This window comes from Colobus angolensis, unplaced genomic scaffold (genome assembly GCF_000951035.1).
Source record: "Colobus angolensis palliatus isolate OR3802 unplaced genomic scaffold, Cang.pa_1.0 Scaffold51, whole genome shotgun sequence".
Taxonomy (NCBI): Eukaryota; Metazoa; Chordata; class Mammalia; order Primates; family Cercopithecidae; genus Colobus; species Colobus angolensis.
The window spans coordinates 5169968-5192006 of record NW_012118599.1 but is presented as its reverse complement, the minus strand read 5'-3'; the positions used below and the strand labels follow the sequence as shown (position 1 = coordinate 5192006).

The following is a 22039-nucleotide window of genomic DNA, read 5'->3' as shown; positions in this document are numbered from 1 at the left end:
GCATCTCTCCTTTCTGGGTCTGGTTGCCATCCCCCCTTTTGGTGAACAGCTTCTCAAAATATACATGCACAAAAACACCCAAACATACACATGCATGCACAGTAATACACACACACACACACACACACACACATCCCACACCACTCTGGCCTCCCTGGTCAAGGCAGAGCTGCATCTCTTCACATGGCCTTGTGTTCCTGGACTTGACGGTCGGTAAAGAGGTGAAAAGATGACTTGAGCTTGGACAGTCACAGTGCACTTTCCCCCTGGGCACCATGTATAGTCCTTAGTCTGCTAGGTAACTCTAGCAAGACTTTGGGAGGCCTTCCCTGGTTATTTTTTGAAAAGAATACAGAATTCCTCTCTTTGGTAGTAGAAAATCAAAGTCCACATGAACTCAGGAAGTCCCAATAACCATAGAGAAGAAGGCAATAAGGACTAGAAGAGAGTGAAGTCAATACACGCAGAGACAGCCAGAGTAAGAGACTGAGGGGTGAGTCCTGAAGACATTCGGACCCCTGAAGGCAGGCACATCTAAGGCCATTGTCTTTCTCTCCACCCTGCATTTTGATTACAGGAATTCATAAATCCTTGGTTCTAAGTCTGTTTCCAGTGGGCTTCTGTCCCCTAAAACCAAACAATTTCAAAGTAATAAAGCTACATATAAAAATGCCATGTCATAGCTCTGGTTTGTATCTAGCTCAAGGGAACAAGAGACAGAAGAAAAGGGAGGAGTCTTGGTCTAGAAGAAATAAGTAAAGAATGGGGCAAGAGGAGACAACATTAGAGACTATTAATCAGGTGACGAAAGAGCGGAGATTTAAAAATATCTTGGATGTTTGAAACTGTTGGATAAGAGAAACTATTATGACATGAAAACAGGCTCTAGAAAGTTTCACCCTACATCAAAGAACAGACTTCATAGAAAATGTCCCAGAGCTAAATCAGTCTTGGGGAAACAGGAATCATGCAGAGAGGGCCTGGACACCTCAAAAGGATCCATACACCACAGTTAAAAGAATGACCTAGTAGAGTTTTTTAATCACAATTTTCATAGTGGAACTCTTTCTTCTAACCAACTGTTACTCTGAACACAAATATATAACAGATAAAAGCAATAAATCAATACTTGAGCAATTTAAACCTTTATTACTTGATCTTCAATATTCATTGTTTAGGGAACCCCTAAATCCCCTCCAGGAAACATTTGGATTTTGTGGAGCACAAGGTGAAAACCACTGACCGGAAACACACTCCCACACATGTGCCTGTTCCATGCACTTTATACCATGCTTCAAGACAGCCTGATACTCTAGCAACTATGAAAAAACTGTACATCACACAGTACTCACAGAAACCATGGAATTTACATGCAGATACTTGGTACTTTCAGAAGGAAAACAAACCACATCTAAGCTTGCTTATTTAGACCACTGCTTTTCTTATTTATTCCTACCAGATTCTTATGTTCTTTGCAATTGCACTCATGCTTTCTTCAATCATGCCCCACATACTGCTTTTTCTCAGGAATTTCCATTTATATTTAATGCCTATATCTTGTAATTTCTTGAAAAGGACAAAGACAGAAGTCCAGCCAAGGCCATGAGACTGTTTTTCTCCTGAGGAACTGTCAGCCAAATTTCTCAGGGAGGAACTGGAAATGAAGTGAGAGACATTGATAAATTTCCCTGCTGAACAATCAATAAAAGCTCCACCATCCCGCTCAGATTCCCACTGTGGAAGCAAGAGCCATAATTACACTGTCAAAAATTTAAGTTGCCCAGGCTGACAGCAACCCATTTGAAAAGTGACAAGTGATTGGCACTCAGTTTGGAGTGGAGAACCTGGATTGGCAGACAGAGTGATGAAGGCAAAAGGCAAGAGTGAAATTTCCTTATTGACTATAGCTACCCAAACCTCAGACCGCCACTCAGGAGGAATCCTGAGACCCTTTAGTCATATTAACACATCAAAGTGAGCAGCTGATAGAAGTTACTAAACAATCTGAACTCCACCAGCAACTCAGAACCTGTCTTCATCTACTCCCAAACAAACAGAAACAGAAAAGATGGTGCTGTGTGTGCGTGTGTATGCGCAGGTGTGTGTGTATCTGTGAGTGTATAAGGGTGTGGGACTTTTCCTACCTTCAAAGAAATACATGAAATATGCTTTCAATTCTATCTTCCCTTGTGACAGCTGAACACCAACGCCTGTTTGCTTAGCGATTTTAATCTAAAATAAAAATCAGCTGGAGCAGAAGGGTTTCAAAGGGCAATAATAAAGAATAAGATGGAAGGAGAAGGTGGGAAAGTGATCGGACTGACATGCAGACCATTTGTGTGATTCTACATGACCTGAGCTGGCATTAAATTAGAATCCATTCACATTGCTGCTGAATATTAGGAACCAAATGTCTGCCAAGGGCCTCATTTGCTGGGCAGTGCCCTGCTTTGGACTATACTGGTACCCATGCAAATAGTTTCTAAGAAAGCCTTTATTGTAACCACGCCCGGGAATGGTGGTTATCCACGGCTGGGAAGCAGCTGCACCAAGAGAGATTAAAATCTAAAGGTATTGACTGGAAGGTGGGAAGAGAACAGAAGATGCCTGGGAAGGTGGGTACCGCATGATATCCCAGGTTAAAACGCTTCTGTTACTTTGATGAAAAGAGATAGACAAGAAAATTAATATGGAGAAAAATCTCTAGGTAGATTTTGAAACAGAAACCCCCACCATCGCCATGCCCCACGTTTTCTCATACCTAAAATAAAATACAGGATAATCAGTGATGGGTACTCAGTGCTTTTGGAAAGGGGAAAGGATTTTATCAGAATAACAATAATTAACACTGTGTTTTGTGTGCCCAACACTCTGGAGCACTTCATGATCAGTAAGTTTATGAAGTGGGAACTGTGTTTTTTGGATTTTTTTAGAGATCTGTTGAAGGTCATAGCTGATCTGTGGCAGAACGGGGCCCATTTCTGATTCTAATTCGATTAACCACTAGAATCAGTGTTTCTCCGAGTGTAGTCAATGGGCCACCTGAGTCACGTCACATGTACATTTCCAGGCCCAGAAATCTAGATTACAAAAACCTCCCCAAAAGGGTCTTCTGTGCACCAAAGTCGGTGAATCTCCTCATTATGTTATCCTAGGAAGCCGAGTGAATGCTGGGTCTTTAGGGACTTCCTGGGCGCAAAGCAGTGAATCAAGTTGCTCACTATTTTGCATACTCGACGGAGAAAGAAAATTAACTTTTTCCTAAAGCCCCAGTGTCACCAGGTCCTCCTCTGGCCCTGGCAAAAGGCCAGTAAAATTATGTAATGATTTGAGCCATGATATACCACCATGCTGGAGGGGAAATCTGTCTGAGACCTCAGGTGGTGAGGGAGAAGTGACAGGAGAGAATAGATGAGCTGCACATGGGGCTGCAATTCTCTGACAGATACATCAGGAAAGGAATCCCTGTCACCCAAATGGCTGAGCTCTTTTCTACATAATATTTCTTTCAAATGCATGAGATGCTGCAGCATCACATCAGAGAGGAAATGGCTTGATCTTTGCCCGTGTTCAATGAGCAAACTCTGTGATTCAGGTGATCCTAGTCAATTATCTGTCCTAAATGCTTTGGGGAATGTTTAACCAGTTTAGAAAATGGCCTAATCTGGGAATATGGGAAAAGGGGGAGGGAGAGAGAGCAGGGAGAAGGAGAATAAGGGAGTGGGAGGGAGGAAAGTGGGGAGAGAGAGAGAGAGAGAAGAGGGAGAAAGAGAATAAAGAAGAAAGAGGGAGGAGAGGAAGGGAGGAGAGGGGAGAGAGAGAGAGGAGGGAGAAGAAGAAAGGACAGGGAGGGAGGAGAAAGAGGAAGGAGGAGATGGAAATGAGGAAAGCAGAGGGAGAGTAGGTCTCATTCTCAATATCCAGTAATATCAGATGGCTGGAGTAGCAGCATTTTTTCTGAACTTACAGAATTTTTGAAACATATTAGAGGCATCTACTTTGCTTCAATTGCCCCATATTGACTGTAAGCAATGAGACTAGGGATTTTCTTGACATTTGCTTAATCACAAAGGCTTACATGCACAAGGTACATTTAAAATACAGGCACAAAAGGTATATTTATGAGTTCTTTCACTGATTCTTCACACTAGAGCATGAGAATTAGATGAGCTTGGAATGAAAGAAGCAGAATAAAAGAATTAGGAGAGTTTTCATTTTTCCTCATTTGAATTCCTATTTTCAGTACGAGTTGTGCTATCTGCATCACACGGGACAGTGGCTCTCAACTCTGAAGATTCCTCCTAAGCCTGGGGTCCTCTGGACGATCTATGGGCTGGCTGAACCATAAATATACACTAACTTATTCCCCAGATGTGTTTTTTTACTGGTAAAAAGCAGCACATTGCGTTGGTGGCTTAAGAGGCCATTGAGCTAGAGCAAACATTTGAAAACCATGGCTGACGTGGGAATAGATCTCGGGCTACAAAATCAGTGTAGTTGTTTGCTGATGAAGATAGGAGGAAGAAAGGTCTCCTTGGAAGTTGATCACAGAATCTATAATAGAGTAAGCATTTTGAATTTCTGTCCAATGAGTTATGGGGTATTTTTAACCTCACAAAATTTGATCCCCAGTGTCTGGCACACTGGGTAGCCCACAGTCAACACTTAATAAATGCTTGAGGAAAAGATCTTGCTTCCTCTCACAGTAAGCCAAAAGAGGCACAAGCATGCTTTTTGATAAATAATGATTGGGGCCTGCAGTCGGTATGAGACAGAGTCTGGACAGAGAAAAATGGCAGATTCCTCAGCACAGCTCCATGCCCTCATCTAGAGCAATTATCCTATGACAAGTAGATTATTTTGTGATGCCAATATAGAAATATCAATGTAAATGACATTATGTTTTCTGGAGATTGAGTCACCTTCTGGAGTCCACATTTTTGATCTGCCTTTGGCTCATGCTATGCAACCAAAAGCATATAAATACCCACTGAAATATGCTTACTCACTATTTTATACTGTTGATACTAAGGATTATCCTGGCACACTTGGTAATTTCCTGACTCTCAAGGGGAAAAAAAAAAATGTCCATTTTGCAAAGTGGAATGAGATGATCAGAAAGCAAATAAAGTTGGAGCGGAAACACACTGTAGCCTAATCTCTTTTGTCCTAGGAATCCTTAAACATCCCACCTATCTGTAAGGGGATTCTAAGTAGAAGTGTAATTAAACACTGCTCATGGGGTAGGTGGTTGGGGGAAACAGGAAGAGGTTCAACAACCAAATGAGGTTGTCTGTATTTGATTTGGGATACCAGGCTCCTGCATGTTAAGAGACATCTGTACATGCTACGTAATTGTATCGGTCAGTTTTCACTAGGCTACGCTGCAATTACAAATGCAAATCTCAGTGACTTAAGACAAAGGCTTATTTCTCACCCACATACATGATAGCAGTAGGTCATCTGCAGCACTGCCTCATGTCATCTTCATTCAGGTTCTAAACAGAAGGAACTGCCGCTATCTGGGACAGGCTATTCTCAAGTGGCGGGAAGAAAATGCAATGGCTAAAGCATAATAGGTCTTAAAACCTTCACTTGGCCAGGCAGTCCCCCATTTCTGCTCACCTTCCACTGACCAAAGCAAGTACAAGGCTAAGTCTGCTCTTGCAAAGGGTCTGGGAAGTATGGTCCACCCACAAGGAGGCACTGAAAGTCACCTAACAGTGGGTGGAAGCATACACAATCCTCTTACAGAAAGGGGAGCAAATAATTGGGAACTGTAGTGTACTCTGCCACAGGAATCATAACAGTTTTACTTGTTCTTTAAGCAAACAGTGCCTTGCTCTAACTGACCTGGTTGGCTGAGCAACTATAGTCAAGGACTTTTAAACAGTTTTATCAGTTTCCACTGCTAGACACAGCTCTACTTCATTTCCTCTGATCAACTGCCTCACTCACCGTGCAGAGAAAGAGTTCCATTCCTCACAGCCAGGAACTTGACTCCATAGGGAAAGAAGGGAGTTGAGTGGGAACTCCCATAGAGCGTGATCTGAGCTCTGCCTTGGAAGGGCTTGTCTTCAGATCCAATCCGGAGCTCTCCACCATCAGAAACAAGGATGGCGTGAGCCCTGAGCTCGATGGGTCCTGGGGCCATGAAAATCAGCTTGCCCCCTAATGGACAAAGGGAAAATTGTCAGTCCCTGGGAGGATAAGGCTAATATCATTTTCTAACGCTTACCTGTTCACACATATGCTCCAAACATATTGGCCTGCCTGTTAGGTCTCAAACAGGCCTCAGGACCGGTGTATAAGCTCTTCCCTCTGGAACGTTCTTCTGATATTCCCGTGAATATCATGAATAAGAATTATCAGAAATATCAGAAATATCTGGAATGTTATCGGAATTATCAGAATGTTCTGGTATTTCCATGGCTCACTCTCCCTTGTTACTATTCAAATGTTAACTTCTCACCGAGGCCTTCCCTCTCTAGTCTATATAAAATAGCACACCCTAGCTCCTTGCCTAAATGTCTTCTTCCTCATAATACTTGATATCAGGCATATTATATATTTACAGTTTTGTTTTCTGCCCTCTCCCCACCAGAATGCATGCTTCCTGAGGGAAATTATCTGTTTTGTTCACTTCTAAATTCTTAGTGTCTAGAAAAGTTGCTGGTAGGTAGTTGGCACTCAATACACAATTAATTATTGAGTGAATGAATGAATGGACATATCTTTTTGGAGATTCTGATTTAAGTGCCTCTATTTCTTTATGTACAAACACACACACACACACACACACACACACACTCTCCCATTTTCTCAGAAAGGATGTCGTTCTTATGCTTAATCTATAAGCCCACATAGTGTCTCAATGAGCAAAGGGGGGCAAAGGATGTAGAGAGAACAAAGTATCAGAAATGTCTCAAAAGGCAGATTCTACTATAATAAGAAGAGTTGTGGTGAGAGGCAGTGGAGGGCAAAGACTCTTCATATGCTAACGTAGTCATAAATCCAGAGTGCCAAGTTATTGAGTTGAGTTTTTGTTGCTTTCCAGAAATCACAGCTGGAAGTAGTTAAACATGCACTGGAGAAATGAGAGGGAGAAAAGAAAAAGGCAAAAATGACTTTAGTCATTATCATGTAAACCAAAAATAAAATTTTAAGCCCCCCAAACCAACTGAATTGACCCCTCCTCTTAGGCAAGGGCATTCCAAAGTTAAACTGTAAAACTAGTTCAAGCCATGATGGGGAGTGTCAGAGATGCCTTATTATACCCTTCACCTTTTGGAATACAGACATAAGTAACCAGCATTAACATTAAAACAGAGACATTAAGACCAACAAAACAGACTCTGCAATAAGACACCAAATTCCAACCTTACTCTAGTATAGCAACACATGACAGATAGCCGGCCCTGAAAGAAACTGAAGTATTTTACCCCAAAATATATTAAATGGTAAATGGCCCTGCAAAGCTGTCGCTTGTGGGGAAAATCTACATTCTGTAGAAAATTCCCTTCCTTTTCTGGATCTTTACCCTGATCCAGGAAAGTGCTAACTAAGAGTCTGTAACCTTTTCTTTCTCTTTTTTTTTTTTTTTTTTTTTGAGACGGAGTCTGGCTCTGTCACCCAGGCCTGGAGTGCAGTGGCCAGATATCAGCTCACTGCAAGCTCCGCCTCCCAGGTTCACGCCATTCTCCTGCCTCAGCCTCCGGAATAGCTGGGACTACAGGTGCCCGCCACCTCGCCCGGCTAGTTTTTTGTATTTTTTTAGTAGAAACGGGGTTTCACCGTGTTAGCCAGGATGGTCTCAATCTCCTGACCTCCTGATCCGCCCTTCTCAGCCTCCCAAAGTGCTGGGATTACAGGCGTGAGCCACCGCGCCCGGCACAAGTCTGTAACCTTTTTAGGTCTGCTAAGAAACATTTACAATCTTTTCTCTCTGAAGCCTGCTACCTGGAGGCTTCATCTGCATAATAAGAACCCTGGGCTCCATAACCACTCATCTTAATCCAGACACTCCCTTCTGTGGATTCCAGGTCTTTAGATAAATTAATAAGTTAACCCTTTCAACCAATTACCAATCAGAAAATCTTTCAATCCATCTATGACCTGGAAGCCCCTGTACCTACTTGTCTAATCTTTCCAGACCAAACCAATGTACATCTTATATGTATTGATTGATGTCTTATGTCTCCCTAAAACGTATAAAACCAAGCTGTAGCCTGATCACCTTGGGCACATGTACTTAGGACCTCTTGAGACTGTGCCCCAGGCCATGGTCATTCAAATTTGGCTCAGAATTAATCTCTTCAAATATTTTACAGAGTTTGACTCTTTTCATTGACAATTGTTTACCTCCATCTTAGTGCAGAGATAGTGATCAATAAATGTTTGACTTAACAGTCAAATATGGAGGCTACTTCTTCCCTAACTTCTCTTCAGCTTTCCTCAGCTCTCTTCCTCAAGCCTTCTTTTCTTCAATCCTATGCCATCAGTAACAGTCACGGGATGTATACTTGGACCAGAACACTTCAAGGGCCTTTTCTTTCAGCCACAATTTAGAACAACACACCCTGCCTAGGTATCCAGTTTCTCCATCTGGAAAATGGGCATGGTAAGAATTTTACCCTCAGAAGATTAAGGTGAGATTTATTGAAATAATTCTTATAGATCCCTGGTCTAAAGTCTGACATCTATTCAATGCAATGGTCTCTGTGGCTATCATCACACTCACCATCTTCACTTCCTCCATTATTGCTATGAAACCTTCCTTGCAAAGATTCTGACAGTAAGAAAAATCTAACCCGGCTTACTCCATCTTGCTCCTAGCCTCACAGGCTGGCTGGCTTCACTCATTCCTAGGTGTAGACCAAACTAACTATGGGAGGAATTTGGTTTATAGTCTAACCTTAAACAAGGATGATAATAAACCTTCCCAAAATTAAACTACCTTTGTAAAACTAATGAAAGTCCACAAGGCTAGGATTATAAGAGGGGCCAAAATTCTGCTAAGATGTTTAGCATATTTAAATGATTACCAGCCATTGTTCGAGAGGTCACAAGATTTGCAACTTTTCCAATTACTGCAACTGATAACATCACTATTGTAGAAACTAAGATTGGTCTTTTGAGATTTTTTTTTTAGGCTTTTGTATTTCTGACCACCAGCTGACTTCACTCAGATTCATGACCCAAGCCTCAACCAGTCCTGTGGCCCCTACCTAAAAACAGACTCAGTACACAAGGACTGTTTTCCATTCCCCTGTGATTTCATCCCCAACAAATCAATATTCCCCATACCTTAGTCCCCTGCCCAACAAACTATCCTTGAAAACCCCTAACCTCTGAGCCTCCAGGGAGACTGATTTGGGTAATAACTCCATCCCCCAAATGCTGCGGATGGCCTTGCATCAATTAAATGCTTTCTTTACTGCAATGCCATGGTCTTGCCAAATTGATTTTGTCTGTGCAACTGGCAGGAAGAACTCACCAGGTGATTAGATCTACAACCTGCTCAATTTCTATAAGTACCCTACTGCTTGAGCACTGCTAGACCATCTGTATCCAACATCTCTCTGTTACTGGTCCTTTTGAAATATTTTGTCATATATAATATTTCATACTCTAAGGTAAAGCAGCAAGGTCAGTCTACAGGCTCCATGCCACAGCAGTACCATACTGCCTACCAGACTTCCAAAAGATTCCCCAAAATTTTGACTCTTTTCCTTTCATTGTCATTACATAGAAATGCAATAATAATCATGGATCCCACCGTGAACAAGAGGGAAGAAATGTGACCTGTGCTACAGATCAAATTTTATGTTAACTAAAATTTTTCCCTCACAGCCACATGTCATTAATGTCCTAAATAATTATATTCAACTGGTAGAACATGGATTTGCATGACAGGACTCCCACATTGTAAATAGTCAGGAAATCTAAACTGACCTTGATGAGCAAGTGGTGACGGCAGGGAACAAAATCAAGGTTCCTGTTCTGAGTCTGCTATTGACATCTGAATGAGCCTCAGTAAGTCCCATACAATTGCTGGGCCTCAGATTACTCAGGTCCCAAATCTCTCCTACTCAGTGCCTATCAATGGTCTGTGGTTTCATCCGCAAAGTGGAAGGCAGAATCATGGGTTCCTTTCAACTCTAGAATACTTGACGTCTACATCTTTATGAATACAGTCAGATGTGCATGGAACACTAATGGAGGCACAAGGCTCATGTTTTCCTGACCCTGTCTGTGCTGCAGTAATCACTAAATTTTCTCTTGAGTAAGACATGAGATGCACAGTCAGGAATTAGAATAAGACTACAGGGAAAACAAGGAAGCTAAAATTTATTCAGCACCTACCATGTGCCAAAATCTGTAGATACATTGTCTGAAATGACCTTCAAAACCAGTCTGTGAGATCAAGATCACATTCTTTATTTCACAGAGCAGAATGTGGCTAAGAGGTATTCATACCTTTCCAGCCCAGAATAGACAGAACCAAGCATTAGAACCCAGGACCACCCAACCAAAAGGCTCAGATCCTATCCATTTCCACAAACCTTCCCCAGTAGCTCTCAATTAATTAGGGTTGTTCTCATAGTTACATTTAAGGAAAAACATGTGTGAACCTAAGAAAGTTTGCCTATGGCTTGTTTATAGATGATTTATTTTAATTTTGTTAATGAAGATATACCTCATCTTATTCCAAAAAGGATTTGAAACAGATTACAAGGATTAGTGGGTAAATATATAAACCTGGTCTTTGTCCCTTTTACCATGAAGCAAAATATTAAATACACTGCAACAAATTGGAAGAAATTTTGAAACATCATTTACTGACAGGAACTAATAATGATGCTAATGAAGGGAGAAAAACTCATCCCAAAGAAAATGAATTATTTGTGTTGTCAGGAGTGTTATAAACAGGACTAATTAATTAATATGAACATCGTTAACTTCTGCTAAAAAGCATCCCCACCCCACTTTCTTAGTGGCAAATATAAGAAAATCTAGGTACATTTAGAAGAAAGTTTGATGAAGAATTCAGCTATTTTTGCCTGAAATAATTAGATAAACAAATGAAACCTTCTTTGTGTGAAAGAAGATAAAGTTTATACTTAATCTATCTCTGTGCCAAGGCACCAAGATTTTCATCTTCACACTTTATTAGTTTAAAATAAATATACAGTGGGCTGCTTTAAAGGATAGTCACTTGAGTATGGGAGGGCTGTGGGAGGACTTTATTCTATACTTTATAGAGCTTGACCCCATTTCTAAATGCTGAAATAAAGAGCAGGGCTGAAATCAGCCTTTGGCTGTAACCCTTAAATTGCTTGTTATGACTTTCATGAAAGCTGACTATGTCCCACAAGTAACCTTGGGTAATTTTACAAAAATCAATCAACCATCATTATTGCTACTTCCCTCTAAAATAAATAAATGAACACAACTTTTTACATGTAATCACCTCTTTCCATTAAACATCTCTTTTGTTTCTTTTGAAGGGAAGTAAAAGAGACTTTTAGCAGCTAGCTAATGTTTGCAAAGTACATCAAAATCTGCTTTTGGCTAACCCAACAATTAGTCATCCTCTATAATAACCACAAAATAATTTGTTGGTTTTTTTTTAAGAAAACAAATACACAATTCTATTTTCCCCCTTACACAAAAAAATTACAGTATAAATATTTTACCATACAATGCAAGTCTTCAAAAGAGTGACTATACCTACTATCTTCAATTCTTTTTCATGACTGTCTTTTGAACTCTCTCTGGTCAGGCCTTTACCTGATGAACCTGCAAAACTGCTCCTTTCAAGGCCACGGATGGCAACTACATTGGTGAATCTAAGGCTCAGTGTTCAGTCCTCACCCCTCCTGAGTGACCAGCAGCATTTGACACACTTGGGTCACCCCTTTCCTAAAACTCCCTCTCCTCACTTGCCCAGCCTCTTTGTTTTTCTTTCTTTCATTTTCTCATCTCTATTTGAAAAATCCAATGTTTCTATCCTTCTATCAGATTTTCATCATGTGCTATATTCTATACATTGTATTGAATCTCTAAAGAAAACCTCATAAAATGCAAAAGTGCTAGTAACTCATAAAAGGACAGAAGAATAAATTCTTGTATTTAGAACTTTTGTCTTTCCTTCACCTGGTATCTATTTTCATGTCTTCATTTTTAGCAAATCCTAAGAAAGCTCCCTATTGACTCAATGACAGTGAGCACATGGGACTTTTCTAATTAAGTAGGTTAGGTATAAACCCACCTGGTTTTCCTCTTACTTCTTAGGCATCCCCTTCTCAGCCTCTCCTGCCTGATTCCTCTTGATCATCCCAACCACTGCCACTTGGTGGGCCCCAAGCCTCAGCCCTCTAAACTCTTTTCTTCTCAGTCTCGGTAGACCATGCCAGTTGTCCCATCTTGTCTTAAGGTTTTAAACACCATCGCATGCTAATTGTCAATGACTCCCAAATTTATATCTCCAAGCCTGTGCCCTCAGCTCAAGATTCACATACCCAACTGCCCACTCAACATCTCTACTTGGATGTCTCATAGTTTCTCAACTATGAGTATCCACGAACTCCTTTCCTTGTCTTGCCCCATAGATCTTCCCTCAGTTCTTCCCATTCCATGAATGGTAACTTCATCCTTGCAACTGCTAAGTCTGAAAACCATTGAGATAACTTTCACTGTCTCTCACTCCATAATCAATACCTCAGGAAATTTTGTGCATTCCACCTTCAAAACATCCCCTATAACCCAACCACTTACCACCTCCACATCTACTTCTGGGGTCGAAGTCACTCTCATCTCACCCGTGGATTATTGTAACAGCATCTTAACTCAGCTCTCTGTTTCTGCCCTTATCCTGTACCTCAGGATCAATTCTCAAAACAATACTCAGTGTTGCCATTGCTTCTTTTCATGTAAACCATATCATGTTACCTCTCTGCCAAAAATCTTCAATGGCTCCCATCATACTTAGAGTCAAAGCCTATCAAACCCTACAGAACTGGTTCTCTCTGGCCCGATCTGCCTCTGTTCTCCACCTTGTTCCAATATTCCTTTTTGCTCCTTTGCCTCACAACTTTTGCTCTCGCTGTGTGCCAATATCCCCAACCACCACCTCCAGTGTGTATTCCCTATCCACCTCTCCTGCTGCATTCTTCTCCATGGTACTAAGCAAATTTAACAAAAACTATAATTTGCTTATTTTGTTTATTGACCATTTTCCTTCTAGAAGTAAACACCGTGAGAGCAAGATTTGGGCCTGTTTTGTTCACAGCCATAGTCCCTGTGCCTGGAACAGTGCTGGCACATGGGAAATGCGGTAAGTGATCACTCAATACTTGTTGAATAATGAGGAGTTGAAATTATCAAAGTAAATGAGGTCTCCCAGGGAGGACATGTAGTGTAAGAACAGAAGAAAGATAAGGTGGGGAAAGGTAGGGAAACAACTGTCAACCATCAACATTTAAAGGCTAGATTAAGAAAAGGAAGTGGCAAGATTTGTGAGAGTAGATCAAAGAAAGGTGAATTAGAAGGATCAGAAGGTTGTAGAGACACAGACTCAGGGAAGAGCCTTAAGAACTGTTAATGAGGCAGATGAGTGTGTCAAAACCTTAATGCTATTTTTAGGAACATCAAGAGAGAAAGGGTGCACAGCCAGCATGTACTAGGTTTGGATGTGACTGTCAGGTGATAAAATAAACCCAGGGAGAGTGATTGTATTTTTAAACAGAGGAAAAAATGAGAGGTAAATGGAGGTAAGACCAGGGAGGGATCTGAGAACTCCAATTCATTAGATTAATCTGTATCACCAAGTTAGATAATTCATTTACTTAAAGCTTGAACTATCTAAATTTTTAGATGTAAACTATCTAATTTAGTTGCCTGCATTGATTAACCTCCAATTCACCATTTTTTCTTAAAAAAATTTAGCAGTCTATATCTTCTTACCTTTCAATTATTGAATAGTCAAATGGATAGTTGAGGAAGCCTGTGGAATTCCCTTTCCCTGGAGAATTATAGACAATCATCAATTCAAGATGGACAAATCCTGCTCTGCCTGGGTAAGGAGAGCTGGCTGAGTGATCTGGGCAGAGTTGGGGGATATCCCTGTACCTTACTGCAGTGTGCTGCTCTGGAAGCAGGAGCTGGGAGAAGGTGAGAAAGAGGAGGAAAGAGGAGCATTTAGAGAAGGCATCCACAGCTCAAAGAAACCTGCATTGTGACAGGGATGCACACAGCTTCCTTTGTTGGCAAGATCCGGATTAGACTTCTGCCTGATCCACTAGAGCAGAGCCTGGGAAGCCTTCGAGGTGGGCTTGTCCCCGGCCAGAGAGGCGGAAAATCAATTTGGCTGGCAAACGAGAGCCCCCAAGAGCTTAGTCCACGCTCCATAATCCTATCCACAAGCAGCTCAGGAAATAGATGCCTGAGCCCTCACATATTCATGGGGGATGTGAGGCATAAATCAGGCTTTAAGGATTGGGGGCAAAGGGAATGGACTCTCTGGCTGGCTACTAATTAATCAAGCACAGAATACCTAAACCTAGCAACCTGGGATGGAGCCACACACACAGAGAAGCAGAGGCTGCTGCTGCTGCTGCTGCTGTTTTTCCCATTTTTCAAAATTTCAATTAAAATAGATATCAGAAGAAATTTTCCCCTTTAGCTGATACTGCTTATGCATCCCCCTGTTCTTCCTTTAATTAAAAAACATGCTTATTGCAATACTTGCCAGAATCACTTTAACGGTATTTTAATTGTAATGCCTCTGCCTGATTAAAAAAAGAAAATATGAACTAGAAAGTGTTTGCAAAATGTTCACAGGATGCAGGAAAAGAATCAGACACCTCCCCAGAATGGATGCCACATACTAATTCTTTAATTAGCCTGGTACTGCAGTCAAATGGGCAATATAGAGAAATATATATATATATGAAATAAAATCACTGACTCAGAGCCACAAACAATAGCAGTTGAGAGAAACTGTTTTCACCAACTCAGATTTCCCTGGCAGGGTAGAGATCCGTGCATCCAACTAAAAATGCTATGCTCAAGATAAGCCCATTCTATGTGGCCAGCCAAGTTTCCACTGTTCTTTACTAAAGGTCTCATAGCGTTTGGGAAATGAGTAGTTGGTCCAGGCTAATTGGCTTCTAGTCCTGACAATTCTATAGGGTTCCTTGTATTGTTTTAGGCTGGTAGTTCTCAAACTTGAACATGCATCAGAATCACCTGGATGTCTTAAAACACAGACTAATGGGCCTCATTCCCAGAATAAGTTTACTGTAGAGCACCCAAATTTGTAGTTTGTATAAGTTACCAGGTGATGCCAATGCTGCCGATTGGGGGCCACACTTTGAGAATCATTACTATCGGTAAATTAAGTGGTTGTTCTAGGTGTCCATAGGCTGGTGATGTCTGCTATCATCTAAAACAGGCTGAGAAAATACAAGCCTGGAATTAAAGAATAATTCCCTTAGTCACTCAACCAACATTTACCACTAGTTTCCAGCCCCTCTGCTAGGTACTGAAATAAAAATGTAAAATGGAGTCTCCAGTTCCTGAAGGTCACAGTGAAGTTGAATTGCTCCTGCAGGTAAATGGAAATGTGCTGGTTTTAGTGAATTGTCCCACTTTAGAAAGGACTATAAGAGAATATAAAGACTATGATTCAGCTCTTCACTTTTTCTACAAAATATGAAACTCATTAAGGTAACCTTATAACTGTATTAACTCTGTACTAATTATAAAGTGTAAACATATCTGTGGAAGACAAACTATACAGAAATATTAAAAGGAACTCAAACACTAAGATATAAGTAAATGGCTTTGTTATTATAGCTACCGTTATCAATTACTACCTAACTAAACTTTGATTTCCTTTCTACCTCCAGAAAACCATTACTTGTTTTATCAACAAAGCTGCTGGCATTTAAGTGCTCAAGGCCTTCGGCTGTTCCATGGCTTTCTAAAAAGTCACTTTTCTAAGGAGAAATAGAAAAGACAAAAAAAAATCATCTTTTTCCCAAGGTCTGTACCAAGCATGTAAAAATCCCCCTAGCTACTAAGTTCATTCAGATAATCTTCCCTTTCTCTTTATCAAAGTTCAATTAGCACTGACCCAATCCCATTTTTGACCAGCCTGCGATTTGATACACTTCTCTAAGCAAGCTGTTTTTTCAAAAGATTCCAAATATAATTATTCTCAGAATACTATAAAAATGATTTGGCTATAGCATAATTGTATTCGAAATAAAAGCTAACAATACTTTTCTTATAGTATTTATTAATTTTTAAAAATGAGAATACAATACTTCCTACCTTTACCTGACCCCAGAAATATTGTATAGAAACTATAATAATGAAATGCTCAGTCTCCAACATATTTTTATCTACATGAGAATCCCAAATACAAAAGTACTTCAGATTTCTAGCTCCACTTCCAGTCTGGATGAATAGGATATAGGGATCATTAATGAACAAATGAGATGGAGAGGTAAAGACAGACCAAGTCCTGCATGAACCTGTAAGCCATATTAAGTTTGGACTTGAACTTACAGGCTAATAGAAAGCCAATGAAAGGTTTTAAGTAAGGAAGCTTGAAACATTTATCTTTCATTACTGAAAATATTATAGCTTCTGTGCTAGGAAGGGACTGGTCCCTTTCAGTAGCATTTTTCATGTTACAATACCCAAGTTGTCAAGACATAAAACTGTAAATTGTTCAATATCTATGTTTCTGTCTGTCTGCCCATCTATTGAAAGCATGTCCTTTCTCATAGCAATGGCTTATCTTTCATTTAAGGCTAATCAAGTGTGTCTGGGACTGTTCTCTGGAGTAAATAATGTAAGCCATTGTCTGATTGGAAAAATAAGGGGTCTCAGAGCTAAGTGTCCCCCACATTAAAAAGGCTTTGTCTCTGATCTCCTGATACACAAATAGTAAATAAAATTGGTCACTGTCTAGACTAATCCACTAACATTTGAGGGTACCAGGAAGGACTCTGATTATAGAGAAATTCTCAACAAACATGAATCTGCCTCTTCAGGTCAGAAACTCATTTATTATTATTCATTCAGCAATTATTTGAGTACCTGTTTCATACCTAGAGATAAAATGGTGCTGGCAATACAATACAAAGGTGAGCAAAAACAGATCTGGCTCTTCCTTTCTTCAGTTTACAGCCTAGACCTTTATAAGCCTTCAAAAAGGTAGAGGGAAGAAAAAATACACCTTGACATTCTATTTGTAAAGAATTAATATAAAAGTAATTCAAGTTGTTAAGCAATTAAAAATTCTATCAGTAACCCACTTAGCTTTGAATATCAGCAAAGTCCCCCTCCCATAAAATAAGTAACCCCTACTTGTCACCAAGAAAAGCCCAGCACATGAAGACACCCAAGAGTTAAGATTAGACTTCAAAAAAACTCGGGCTAGTTCTGATGCTAACATCTTCATCAGGCTTCCCTTCTGGATAATGGCACAGACCAGCCCCTTAGAGGGTACCACGCCTGCCAAATAGAGGAAGAAACTTTACTCATTCCTATACAGCTCTTCCTCCACTGAGCTGCACACACAAACAATATTAACATCCAGCAGGGGTTGATACAAGACATTTTCTCCCTACACAGGGAAGGGAATCACCATTATTTCCATTTTGTACATTGATTTGAGGACCAGAGCCTTACCCAAAACCATAAAAGAGTGTGTGACTGACTCAAAATTGAAATCAGGCTCCAGTTTGCTGACCAAACTGCATTGAATCAACCTTGTTGTACTGTCTGCACATAAGCATCCTATCTTCTGGCTTGAAGGGTAACTATGTTTTGACTACAAAAGAGGGCAATTCAGTCCATCTTTTACAACCAACTTGCAGATAAATTATTTTGAATTTACCAATTCACAACAATGTTACCAGCCCACAAAACCCTCTCATGTTGACCAAGATATTCTACAGTTAGAGAAAAAAAAATAAATTATTGTTGAATATCATATTTTTATGCCTGCCTTCAGATTTTTTTTATCCTACCTGGTAGCTATGAAGTCTTGAAACTATAGGCATAGGGTAAAATGCCAAGTGACTCACACAGACCTGATGCACAAAGAGATCACAAGTAACGGCTCAGGAAAGTTCTGTGTCACAGCATTTCTAGATAACTGCATTGGAAAGCATTATCTGAAGCATGCGTCTAATGAATCTGAGGCTGGCTTAGTGCTAACTAGAAGCAACCAAGTATACAATTCCTGGGATTTAAAAACAAAAACAAAAAACAAACAACAACAACAACAAAAAAAAAACGCTGTGCTAGATTCATCATTTAAAAACCTCACTCTGAAATCCTCAAATGCTTGTCAAGGATGAAGGAATTCTACACTGAACCTGACAGTGAGTCAGAAGAAGATGCTTTACCTCAATAAACCAAGAATATGCATTTCCATGCCATAGAAACCCCAGATGCAACGGACTCAAAAAGATCTGACTGTCCTCAAAATTGTGGACTAAAAAAACAGTTGAGAGAAAATGAGATCATGTTCTAAGCTACACCAGAAAAACATGTTTCTGTGAAGTCAAAGTAACAAGGAGAATGCAGGCAAGCAAATGGATCCACTTCTCCATCCGTCCCTCCCTCGCAATAGAAGGAAAAACACTTCAATATGCATTCTGAAGATAACAGAAGCAAAAGCAATCCAAGGTCTTTATTACCCAGCTAATTCTTTCAGTAATCCAGTTTGCTTTGTATATAGAAGCAGTCGCTATCTGTAAATAAAATTGTATTTTAAGCCTGATATTCAGCCATATCTCCTGTTATCTCTGACAGTCCAAAAGTAACAAAAACTAACATTAATTGAGTTCTTACTCTGGACCAGGCTGTGTGCTAATGGCTTTACAAATATTCCCTCATTTAATACTCAAAACATACATAGGAGACAGGCAATACATTGTGATATTGCCATGCAACAATGATAAATGCTTGCTCTCATTGTTACTATTATTATCATTATAACCAGGTATCACCTTAGTAAGGAAAAACCTGAGACTTACAGAAGGTCTGCAACTTGCCCAAGGTCACAGAGCAGAGAAGCAGTGGAGCCCAGATTCAGACTCAGTTCCTTGTGGCTAGAAATACTGCCAAGCATTTAACTGCTTTAGTATACACCAGTAGACCAAAAAATAGAAAATCACATTAAAGGAAACCAGTGCGCTATTAAGCAGCAACAGAGACTGGAAACAAGTTTCTGCTCAGACACAAGCATTGTGAGTAGTAAGAAACTACAAACTGCCTTCCTTTTTTATTGTATATATTTAAGGCAAACAACAGGATGTTTTCATGTGTGTATGTGTATGAATAAATATGTATTATATATAATGAAGTACTTACTACAGTCAAACAAATTAGCATATCAATCACTTCACATAGTTACCTTCTTTTGTGTTGTGTGTGTGATAAGAGTACCTAAACCTAACAACTCAACACCAAGGAGAGTTCATTCTCCCCTAATTGACCCTTTCATTAATCATTATCGTTACACTACTTCACATCAAGCTGCTTGACGACCAGATCAGAAAGAGATTCATTGCTTCATTCAGGAAATACGAATGTTTCCCCAACTACAGACCACAACCCAAGATCCTTGCCCGGGATGCAGAATGCTCTGACAAGAGGGTAGCGTTCCTTCTTTGTGATTATGGCTCATCATAATTACTTGGAATAAAAATAATAAATTTTAATTCAGCAATGCCTATGGCCGTTGGGCATCTTAACATAAAAGAATGAAAATATAATTAACTAAATCAAGGCAATATGCCTATTTCCATCCCAGCTCATTAGTATTAATTGATTGGGTTAATTCTCTTTTGTGTTTAACGGTACCCCTAAAAATATTTTTTTTTTTTTTAAAAAAAGGGAGGGAGGGCACGAAGGAGGGAAGAAGTAGAGATAGTAAGTAGACAAAAGTTCTGGATCTTTTTCTAATTAAAGTGAAATAATAAATGCAGCTGAAGCGCTTATCATGGTCACAAAAGAATCTGCTATTTTTTGAAGTTTGGGAGCCAGCACAAATTATGACACAAAACATTGGGGCCATTTCTCAATTGCCCCCCAAACATTTATGATCCTCCCTTCTACTATGTAAGTCATATGTGTAAGGAAAAAATGTCAATTCTATTTTATAGATGAAAATATGAGTAAGACACAGAGAGTTTAAGACCCTTGAGGGTCCATAAAGTGTTGGTTTTCCTGTTGTATGAGCCTCGTCTTCTACATATCAGGATGCTGGTTTCCACGAATAGACAAATAATATAGAGGACATAATACCTTCATAAAGCAGTTCCAAATGCAGTTCTTAGGTGATCTAGTTTCACTATCAGTTAACAGTAATCCTTTCAACATATATATACTTCATATAGAACGTATTCTTTGTAATATAGAAATGGCTGAGAAAGTACTTCCACTATAATTTCATACTTTATTTGTTAAAATCTTTTGAAGAAATTATTTTTTGGCTTGAAATTTCTCAGGCTTTATCTAAGCCTACAGATGGTATCAGAAAAACTAAAGAAAATTTCACTCAGCTATTTTTCTGACACTGTGAATGTATATGAAAAAGATAGTAACAGATATTTGGAGAGCGAGTTGCTGTTGTTGTTGATGATGATGATTATGATTATTCAACCTTATATTTGAAGAGCTTTTTATTATCTTTCAAGTACTTTCACACATATTATAGACCAAGGGAAGACATTAAAAGAGGTTTACAGCTATGTTACATTGACCAGATATTTGAGAGTTGTAGTTCTTCACCAGTGAAGACTTTGGTCAAATGCCTTTTAGAAACAGAAATATAACTTACCAACAGATTTTATATTCCTAATAATTCATCATAATATGCATATATATGATGCGTATGTACATATTGTGCATGTATATATGTATATGTAAATATATGTAAATGTATATGTGTGTACTTATAGAAACATGTGTGTGTGTGTGTAATCATTGAGAACTAAGGACAGTGAAAGTAAATTAGTTGGGAAAAGTGGTATTTAAGAGAACAAGGGTTTAAAATATATACTTCTTAAATTTCACCCAGGACCATTTATTTGTCCATTCTTTCTACAATCATCACATAATTTTTGAGACTTTGTCATGCATCAGGCAATGTTTTAGACCCTGAAGAAACAACAGTAAATATATTGATGAAATCCTTTGCCTTTTTTGTTCTAGTAGAGGAGACAGACTATAAATAAGCAAGTAAATTGATAATACACCATGTGATGATAAGTACTATGAAGAAAAGTAGAGCAACATCAAAGGATAAAGAGTCCTGGGGGATGGCTGTAATTTTAGAAATGATGGCCAGAAAGTCCTCCCAGATTAGTTGATATATTCTCAAAGAGCAAATGAAATAGGTGAGCCAGCCACATGAATGTGGAAGAAGAGCATTCCAGGCCATAGACATTATGGGCAAAGGTCCTGAGGCAGGTATATTCATAGAAGAACTAGAGCAGAGTGAATGAGGAAGACGAAGTCAACAAAGGGATCAGAGGTTAAATAATAGTAAGGACTTTTGATTTGATTCCCAGTGAGTTGAGATTCCACTGGAGGTTTTGAGGAGAGAAGTAATAAGATCTGACTTAAATTTTTAAAGGAAATGGACTATAAACTGCTGGTGGTTTACTTTACCATATAGCATAAAAGTCAAATATCAATGACTTAAACCCATGAAGCCTTGTTTTCCTATCACAAAAAGTAATTTCAGAGGGGGGTGATTGAATGCCTTCCCGTGGAAACTCCAGAGTCATCAGGGTCCTGGTTTTCTCCTATTCTTCTGCTTTTCCATTCTAACTAACTAGTAGCATCATGGTCCAAAATAGAGGCTGAAAATGTTGCTATCACATTTACATACCAGCAAGTAGGAAAGAGAAAGAAGGAAGGGAAAATAGCGTGTACTTCCTACTGGGTCATCTCTACTTTTGGAAATTTCTCAGATGTTCTGCAGGATACTTCTTCCATCTCA

General features: G+C 39.5%; 1 protein-coding gene across 1 annotated transcript in view; it reads right to left on the bottom strand.

Annotated features, from left to right (window-relative positions):
* The window catches only part of PKHD1 (polycystic kidney and hepatic disease 1 (autosomal recessive)), a 475948-nt gene that overhangs the window by 314394 nt on the left and 139515 nt on the right, over positions 1 to 22039 (bottom strand). The window contains 1 exon segment of the mRNA XM_011960244.1: positions 5959 to 6171. Within this exon segment, the coding sequence (XP_011815634.1) occupies positions 5959 to 6171 (213 nt within the window).